Raw genomic sequence first — 10,134 nt, 5'->3', positions numbered from 1 at the left:
GTAGATCTAACTGTATTGTGTTTCCATATACTTTGAATAATGTTACTCTCGAACGCGTTTCTGAAATCAACGACTTGGGTGTAATCTTAGATTCAGAGCTACGATTTGCTAGTCATTTTGATTTTGTTCTGAATAAGTCATTTCGAACTTGTGGCTTTATCAAACGTCACTCTATTGATTTTTGGGATATTAGTTGTCTACACAAATTGTTTGTAACTTTAGTTAGACCGATTCTTGAATATTGTTTTGTTATTTGGTTCCCATTTTATAAAACCCACGTTGATCGTCTTGAAAGAGTACAACGTAAGTTTGTCAATTATCTACTTTTTAAAATGGGAATAAATAAGGATAATTATAGCTATGACCAAAGGCTTGTACTTGTAAACCTGGAACTACTGGAGAGTAGAAAACAAAAAGCTGAAATTCGTTTGGGTTATAAGTTGTTCCAGAATTGCATTGACTGCCCTGGCCTAGTTATGTTGTTTGATATTAGAGTACCTAGATTAGGTTCTCGTTGCTCTGAAACTTTTATACCTAGATTTCATCGTACTAATTTTACGTTTCATGCACCTATGGATAATATAGTTAGATCTATAAACAAAATTTCAAATAATCTGGACTTTTTTAATGTAACTTTATCTTCTTTAAACAGCTACCTTTAAGTTGTATGGATTAATTATTTTTAGTTTTTATGTATTTCTTTTTTTTTGTAATTAGTTTGCACATGTTTAGTTCTATTTTCGATATGTCTTATGGATTTTGTATCTTTTTCGACATTAAATACATATTATTATTATTATTATTATTAAAATTTTGTCAACATCTTAGAAATGTATGTATGCATCTGCTTCCCAAAAAAGCAAATTGTTAGTCAAACTAGGAAGAAAAAGATTATATGGTTTAAACAAAACCTCTGTAAATTAAGAAGTCATTATCAATATTTATGTGGATTATACCGAATAACAATGAATATGGAAGTAAAGAAGGAAAGGAACAGCTTTAGACAATGTTACAGAAATAGTATTAAAATCGCTAAGCTTGAGGCCAATGATAATTATGTTAAATCCTGCAATAACCAACAAAAAGCAATGTGGTCTTTAATTAATAAAACACGAAAATGTAATGCAAAAAGTGACTCAAATAACTGTAAGTTAACGGCTAGCGAGTTTAATTCATATTTTTCTAACATGGCATCTAGGATTATACAAAACATTCCGCCATCAAATACTGACCCTGTCATTTTAATGTGTAAAAATGTTAAATGTTTAAATTTTATTAAGTTGAATACCCATTTTTATTTTTCTGAGGTATCTTGTGTCACCGTGCGAGACACCATCAACAGTTTAAAGAATAAGAAAAGTAGGAACATCTATGGTATGAACGTAGAAATCATCAAAAGTGTAAAGGATGTGATTGTGGTTCCTCTAACTAGACTGGTTAATTTGTGCATCAAGCTCTCGGTTTTTCCAAACTGCCTAAAGAAAGCTGTTATAGTTCCAATATATAAAAAGGGAAGCTCCAACGACACGGGAAATTACAGACCAATATCGCTATTACCAATCCTGTCAAAAATATTGGAGAAAATCTTGGCAATGCAACTATCAGAATACTTTGAATTAAAAGGGCTGTTCACTAATAATCAGTTTGGTTTCAGGAGAGAGCGGGGTGCATCTGATGCGCTCATGCAGTTTGTCTCTGCAGTGGAAACAAACTTTGAAAAAGGCAACTTTGCTATAGGCAGGTTCCTAGACCTCTCAAAAGCGTTTGATTCCGTTCCGCACGATATTTTAATCAGGAAAATGTTTGCTTATAACATCCATCCTACCAGCTGCAAATTGATAACTTCATTCTTGTCAAGTAGAGTACAAAAAGTTATATACGGAAATACAACGTCCACATTCTTGCCAGTAAAATGCGGCGTACCCCAAGGATCTATTTTAGGCCCACTTCTTTTCTTGATTTACATAAACGACTTACCTGGTTCTATTGACAAAACACTGTCAATACTTTATGCGGATGATACATCGCTACTAACTACTGGTGATAATTTGGATATTGTGATTTCAATCGATCTTGAAAGTCAGTCAAAGGTTAAAAACTGGTTTAACAGTAATAAACTACTACTTAATGACAGTAAATCCGTAGAGATACTATTTACTCTTAAAGACTGCAAAGTGGATTCGGAGAAAACTAGTACCACTTGGGAATTAATATTGACAACAAACTTTTATGGCATTCGCATGGAGAAACATTGGCTGCCAAATTAATAAAGATAATGTATTTACTCCGACAATTAAAAGAACGCGTTCCACAAGAAACTATATTATCTGCGTACTTTGCATTATTTCAGTCCATTTTATGCTATGGTATTATGGTTTTGGGTCATTCTTCCATACATCATCGCTTGTTTTCATTGCAGAGGCGAGCTGTTAGAGTTATTGCCAACTTGAAATATAAAGATGACTGTCAAAACGCATTTCGCAAACTACAGATTTTGACATTTCCATCATTATTTATTTTGCAATGTCTAAATTATATTAAGACAAATATCAATACTTACAGAACTCATAGAGAAGTACATTTATATAACACCAGGAATAATGACAATATCTATCCAGAGTATGTACGTTTAACCAGAACTCAAAGTGACAACAGATACCTCGGAATTCGTTTCTATAACGCTTTACCCGATTATGTTAAGTATTTGCCACCTAGTAAATTTAAAAGTAAAATAAAAATGTTTTTAACAAATCGGGCACTATATAGCATAGAAGAATTTTGGAATTGTGACTTTGGTAAAATATAGTTTTAAGAATTTGGTAATTTGTATTCGCTGACCTGTGCAAAACATGTATGTATTATGTATTATGCACCAATAAACTCAATTTCAAAAAATTTCAAATTACTTTATTGGATTTTTTTTAATTCTTCCGGATTATATGGTGAAATGTGGCAAACATCTGGAAATATTTTATCCCAACTTAATTCATGTAACGTGTTTGGCTCACGCCTTAAGTTTATTAGCTGAAGTTAGCCGGAATCAACATGAAGGGGTTCTCAGATGTTTTCGTATTTATCCGGATTCTGTTTAATTCTTTCGAATTCTCTTCAACTTTTATCCTAGATGTTGTCGTTTTCTCTCTTATTATTTCATTTTCTTTCGGATTTTGTTGGATTCTCTAAAATTCTTTCCGATACCACCGGATTCTTTCCGATTCTTTGGGATTCTCTCGAATTCTCTCGAATTCTGTCCGAATCTCCTGGGTTTTTTCGTAGTCTCTAGTATTCTTCCGTATTCTTTCGGACTCTGTATCAGATTTTTTTAGATCCTTTCCGATTATCTCGATTTCTCAACGATTCTCTTGGATTTTTTATATTCTCTAATATTCCTCCATATTCTTTCGAATCTTCTCGATTTTTTTCCGATTTTGCTGAATTTTTTCGTATTCTTTCTATTCTCTTGGATTCTTCAGTATTTTCTAGGATTTTCCTGAATTCTGTCCGATTCTCTTGGATTTTTTCGTATTCCCTCGTATTCACACGGATTATATCGGATTCCCTCGGATTTTTTTTTCTTCCGGATTTTCAAGATTTTCCCGGAATTTTTCGTATTCACATGGATTCACTCGGATTAGTTCGTATTTTCTCGGATTTTTTCATTTCCTTTCGAATTTCTTGGAATTTTTTAAGTATTTATCCAGATTCTGTTTGATTCTTTTGAATTCTCCAGGATTATCTTAGATGTTGTCGTATTCTCCCTTATTGTTCCATATTCCTTCGGATTCTCTCTCAGTTCCTCGGATTCTTCTGAATTCTTTCGGATTTTCTTGGATTCTCTAAAATTTTTTCCAATACTTACCGTATTCTTTCAGGTTCTTTCGGATTCTCTCGAATTGTCTCGAATTCTCGCCGAATCACCTGGGTTTTTTCGTAGACTCTAGTATTCTTCCATATTCTTTCGGATTTTTTTGGATCCTTTCGGTTTATTTCGATTTGTCAACGATCCTCTTGGATTTTTTGTATTCTCTAATATTCGTCCATATTCTTTCAAATTCTCTCGGATTCCTTGATATTTTCTAGGATTTTCCCAAATTCTATCCAATTCTCTTGAATTTTTTTGTATTCTCTCGTATTCACATGGATTATGTCGGATTTCCTAAGATTATTTTTATTCTTCCGGATTTTTAAGATTTTCCCAAATTTTCTCCGATTCTCACGGAATTTTTCGTATTCACATGGATTCACTCGGATTATTCCGTACTTTCTCAGATGTTTGCGTCTCCTTTCGATTTTTTTTTTTATTTTTTTACCGGATTATCTAGGACGCTCTCGGATTTTTGAGTATTTATCCGGATTCTGTTGGATTTTTTCCTAACGTCTCACATTGTTCCGTATTCTTTCGAATTTTTCCGGATTCGCTCTGTCTTTCGGATTTTGTCGGATTCTGACGGAATCTCTCAAATTCTCTCCGATACTACCGTATTCATACGGAATCTTTCGTATTCTTTCGGATTCTTCTGTATCGAAATGCATCGCCAATGCTCAATACTATTTCCAACAAAAGCATCTCAAACAGAATTTGGAAGAACCCATTTAACCTTCTTATACATAAGTACCTATAAAATAAAATGATAAAATAAATATACCGAAACAATTACCCGCCACTCAGGAAGCAAAAATCCTCTTTCTCTCCCCCACATCCCACATTCCTCCGCCACTGCCTCGCACATGTTTTTGTGCAGATGCACAGCACACATCCGCTGATTGCGCGCATAAGGTATGCGATTTTCATAACCGCCTTTTTGTTCCTCGCAGTGACTGATCTGGGATTAAATCATGTTTAACGAATACTTTGAATAGCCGTCAAGCCTGACTGAAATAAGGGGGCCACGTGTCGTTCGTCCACCCGCAAACTCGTTAGCTCGTTTATTTTTTCGGCGATTTGCATCCAGGTGAGGCGGACGATAATTAAAAAAAATACACATTTCTCCGGTCGCTTCCGGGTGCGTTTTCGGGCCAGTTTGCTCGATTCAGCTTCCTATTTTAATTAGCTGCCGGCGATGCGCTTTCGAAACGTTCTGCATGTCGATATTTGGATAATTAATTATATTGTTTTTAATCGGAGCGCGCGTACGCGGAATTGTTGATTGGGTTTTTGTTTTTGGACCAAGGATCGAGTTTCGGTGGTAATTTATTCGGTGTCTTGGGCCAGCTGGGCGGTTGCGTATTTTGCATGCTGGGGTCATTTATCAAATGATTAGCGAGGGGAGGAGTAAAGTTATTAATGATGATAGTGGCACTTGCAAAAGTTTAGGGACATAGTTTTTCATTTTCTTTAAAATTGCTTCGAACTGAAGTACAAGTAAACAACAGTTTTTAATAAGATTGTGTTGACCTGGTGTGATTCTTTGAACTTGAACCTAAGATAAGTCCGTTGGTTTTTGTTGACAGCGTTATCGACAAGATAACTAAAATATGAAGTTTCTTCCACTGTTTTCCTTCTTAATACAGTCATTGTTGTGCTGATTGCTTCAAATCGAAAGATCACAATGCTCAAAACAAAATTACTCCTGCAGATATTTTTCTTCGTGGTATCTATAGCATCCATTTCAGGTGAGCTATTCAACAAAAATACACATCAAAATTCAGAGTTCATCATCTAGGGAAAAAATGTGACTCACTTGGACTTCTGATCTACGAAGATTTAGGCTGCGTTCCCGAACATGGTAGCGATGATCAAGATTGCCCAGTTAAATACACCTGCACTGGATTGGGAGAACCCGATGGACACTGCTACTTCCGGGGAAAAAGTTACAGGAAACACGAATTAGTAGACAACAGTTTAACATCTCCACCGTGCGATATCGGCTGCTTTTGCTCACCAGACGAAAATATGTACGACTATCACAAACCCAAAATTTTATTTTAGGGTTTTCTTTTTAGTTCTCGATTTATCTGTGCGGTTCTCGACTGCCCGGAATGGCTTGGCGCCCCTGTAACACCTGGTTGCTACAGAAAATATTCCTTGGACGACTGCTGTTCCACCGGTGAAATCTGCGGTAAAAAAAATCTATTTGATATCAACATCATCTACATTTTCACCAGAGATTAATATAGATGCGATTCACTACAACTCGTCGCCTGAGAACTTGTTTGATTTACAGACCAGAGAGCGCGCTCAGGCCAAAGTCGACTCTAAGCGCTCAGAAGCGATTTGGTTGGTTTAGACTATAATTTCTGCGGGAAATAGTTGTTTGGTCGGTTTTTATAACGAATAAGTGAATATTTTTGGTACATATTTAGATGATTTTACATATTTTGTTTAACTAAGAATTAATTCTTTATTTGTGTTTTATACTAGCAAAACGTCTTAAACTAAGAATATTTTTGAAATCGTAATAACCCAATGGATTTTTTTCGGGAAAACATTTTGGAAACACTGTTCTATTTTGTATGAATTTTTTGTTTTGTTTTTAGTGACCATTTTTGTGGTTGTTTTCGATACACTGTATGATGTTAACAGTGACAAAAAGAATGAACAATTAAAATAATCGAAAATTCGAAAAATCGAGAAATCTAATCGAAAAATCGAAAAGTTAAAAATTGAACAATTTATAAATTGAGAAATTGACAATCAAAATATCGAAAAATCCAAATCTCGATAAATCGAGAAATTAAAAAACTTAAAAATTCGAAAAATTGAAAAATTGAGAGATTGGAAGATCCAAAGAACGAGAAATCGAAAAGTGATGAAGTCGAAAAATCGAAAAATAGAGAAATCGACAAACAAAAAGTTAAAAGTTGAAAAATTGGAAAAGCGGAAAAATCAAAAAACGAAAAAATGGAAAACTAGAAAAACTGAGAAACCGAAATAGGGCAAAATAAAAAATTGAAAAAATGATCAATCGAAAACCTGAACAATCAAATCTCGATAAATCGGGAATGAAAAATTAACAAATCGAAAAATTGAAAAACAGAACATCTAAAACCAGGAAGTCGAAAAATAGAAAGATTAAGAAATACTGAAAAATTAAAATATCAGAAGATTAAAAATTCTAAAATTTAAAATTCCAAAAATTGAAAAATCGCAAAAGTAAAATGGTAAACACATCGAAAAATTCAGAAGTCAAAAATAGAAAAGCCAAAGAATTGAAATATTGAAAAATCCTAAAACTGAAATATCTAAAAACTGAAAAATCGAAAAATCAAAAAAGTGAAGTCGAAAAGTAGAAACCTTAAAAAATCGAAAAACTGAAAAATCAAAAACCTTAAAAATAAAAAAATTAAAGAATTAAAGAACTGGAAAATCGAAACACTCGAAGGTCAAGAAATGGGAAAATCAAAACATCGATTAATTGAAAAATCGAAAAATTGAGAGTTTATAAAAGTCAAATTTGAAAAATTAAAAAATCGAAAATTTGACAAACTGACAAATGAAAAACAGAAAATCTAAAACCGGGAAATCGAAAAATCAAAAGATTAAGAAATCTAAATATTTGAAAAATTCGAAAACTTGAAAAATCAAAAATTTAAAGAATTGAAGAACTGGAAAATCGAAACACTCGAAGGTCAAGAAATGGGAAAATCAAAACATCGATTAATTGAAAAATCGAAAAATTGAGAGTTTATAAAAGTCAAATTTGAAAAATTAAAAAATCTAAAATTTGACAAAATGACAATTGAAAAACAGAAAATCTAAAACCGGGAAGTCGAAAAATCAAAAGATTAAGAAATCGAAACATTTGAAAAATTCGAAAAGTTGAACAACTGAAATATCGAAGAACTGAAATGATAAATCGAGAAATCGAAAAATCTAAAATTTTGAAAATTAAAAAATCTAAAATTTAAAAATCGAAAAAGTAAAAAATCGACACATCGAAAAATCCAGGAGTCAAAAATCGAAAAGTCGAAGAATCGAAATATTGAAAAATCCCAAAACTGAAATATCGAAAAACCGAAAAATGAAAGAAAAACGAAAAATGGGAAACAAAATAGGGAAATCAAAACATTGAAAAATCGAAAAATTTAAAACGACAATTGAAAACAGAAAATCTAAAACCGGAAAGTCGAAAAATCGAAAGATTAAGCAATCGAAAAATTAAAAAATCGAAAAAGTAAAAAAATCGACACATCGAAAACTCCAGAAGCCAAAAATCGAAAAGTCGAAGAATTGAAATATTGAAAAATCCCAAACTGAACTATCGAAAAGCTGCAAAATGAAAGAAAAACTGAAAAATGGAAAACCTGAAAAATCCGAAAACTGAAATATTCAAAAACTGAGAATCTAAAAAGTCGAAAATTTGAGCAATCGAAAAGCCAAAAAGTGAAGTTGAAAAACTGAAACCTTAAAGAAATTAAAAAATCAAAAACCTGAAAAATCGAAAAATTAAAGAATTGAGGAACAGGAATATGGAAACCCTCGAAAGTCAAGAAATGGGAAAATCAAAACATCGATTCATTGAAAAATCGAAAAATTGACAGTTTATAAATGTCAAATTTGAAAAATTGAAAAATCGAAAATTTGAAAAAACGACAATTGAAAAACAGTAAAGCTAAAACCGGGAAGTCGAAAAATCGATTGATTAAGAAATCAAAACATTTGAAAAATTCTAAAACTTGAAAAACTGAAATATCGAAGAACTGAAATGAAAAATCCAGAAATCGAAAAATCTAAAATTTCAAATATTGAAAAATTAAAATACCAAAAAATTGCGAAATCTAAAATTTAAAAATTGAAAAAGCAAAAAGTCGACACATCGAAAAATCCAGAAGTCAAAAATGGAAAAGTCGAAGAACAAATATTGAAAAATCCCAAAATTGAAATATCAGAAAACTAACAAATGAAAGAAAAACTGACGAATCGAAAAACTGAAATATCCAAAAACTGAGAACCTGAAGAATCGAAAAATTGAGAAATCGAAAAATCAAAAAAGTGAAGTCGAAATATCGAAACCTGAAAAAATCGTAAAATTGAAAAATCAAAAACCTGCAAAATCGTAAGATCAAAAAACTGAATAATAAGTAAACTGAAAAATCCAAAAACCGAAATTTTCAAAAACTGAGAAATTAAAAAATTGAAAAATTGAGAAATCGAAAAATCAAAAGTGAAGTTGAAAAATCGAAACCTGAAAAAATAGAAAAGTTGAAAAACCAAAAAACCTGAAAAATCAATTAATTAAAATATCGACAAATAAAGAGTTTATAAGCAGCTTGTAATATTCTGGTAAATCTAGTGTCAATTTGTCTTTGTATTATAGTTAATTTTATTCCTAGTTAGAAACAAACACTGTTGCCAACATAAGTGGAGGAGTGCTCAACCGTCATTTAATTTAAACTATGACGCTTCTCTATGTTCTCTGTTTTCACCTTCTAGATTCTTCCAACATCGAGAAATGCACAGTAGAAGGCAAAGAATACAAAGAAGGGCAAAAGTTCTATCCAGCCAACACCTGTCTGGACTGCGTCTGCCAAAAGGGTTTTAAAGGAAAATTCGAAGAACCATTCTGTAAGCGACGCCGCTGTGGACAACAACTCCGAAGGGACGGGCGAAAAATTCAGACCTCTTGTGCTCCATTTTACACCAAGGCACGGTCTGGAGAAGTACTTTGTTGTCCAGAAGATTGGATCTGTTGTAAGAAATTTAGTTCTGTCTAGATCTTGATGCCCAAAAGTGGTTTATTTCAGCTGACGACAGTGAAATTTTGAAAGGCGACGCCAAGACACAGGAAATTTGCAAGTTTGGTCAAAAAGATGTGAAAGTCGGACAGTACTTTGAAAAAGCCAACTTCAAAAATTTCGAGAAGATTAAATGCGAGTGTGTGGTTCCTCCTCTTCTGAAGTGTACTGACGCGTGATCTAAAGTACTTATCTTGTATGGTCTAGAAATATAATAAACCGAAACCACACCCTTCCGGATAAAAACATTTCCAGACGTTTTATATATTTATGGCTGCTGATTTTCGTTTTTGATAAATCACCAAGCAAACATTAAACGAACGACTTAGAGTCAGTCACCTTTAAGGAGTCAGCTGTCCCTCCATTAAATCAACTGCACCCAAATGTACACTAATATTCCATTAAACTCAGAAATGAATTAAAAATCATCGGCTTATCGAAATAAAAATGCCAAAAATC

The 10,134-nt window shown here is 32.8% G+C and overlaps 1 protein-coding gene across 1 annotated transcript; it reads left to right on the top strand.

Annotated features, from left to right (window-relative positions):
* The first annotated feature begins 5,497 nt into the window (after window positions 1–5,497).
* Window positions 5,498–9,923, top strand: LOC135133669 (uncharacterized). Its single transcript, XM_064062141.1, has 5 exons — window positions 5,498–5,613; window positions 5,664–5,895; window positions 5,944–6,059; window positions 9,374–9,631; window positions 9,685–9,923. The coding sequence occupies exons 1-5, from the start codon at window positions 5,550–5,552 to the stop codon at window positions 9,852–9,854; spliced, it is 840 nt and encodes a 279-aa protein (XP_063918211.1). The 5' UTR covers window positions 5,498–5,549; the 3' UTR covers window positions 9,855–9,923.
* Window positions 9,924–10,134: the final 211 nt, after the last annotated feature.

The sequence above is a fragment of the Zophobas morio genome, unplaced genomic scaffold (assembly GCF_036711695.1).
Source record: "Zophobas morio isolate AGI-343-1 ecotype UQ-CSIRO unplaced genomic scaffold, CSIRO_AGI_Zmor_V1 ptg000022l, whole genome shotgun sequence".
Taxonomy (NCBI): Eukaryota; Metazoa; Arthropoda; class Insecta; order Coleoptera; family Tenebrionidae; genus Zophobas; species Zophobas morio.
The sequence above is the reverse complement of the archived record's forward strand: the minus strand, read 5'-3'. Positions and strand labels throughout refer to the sequence as shown.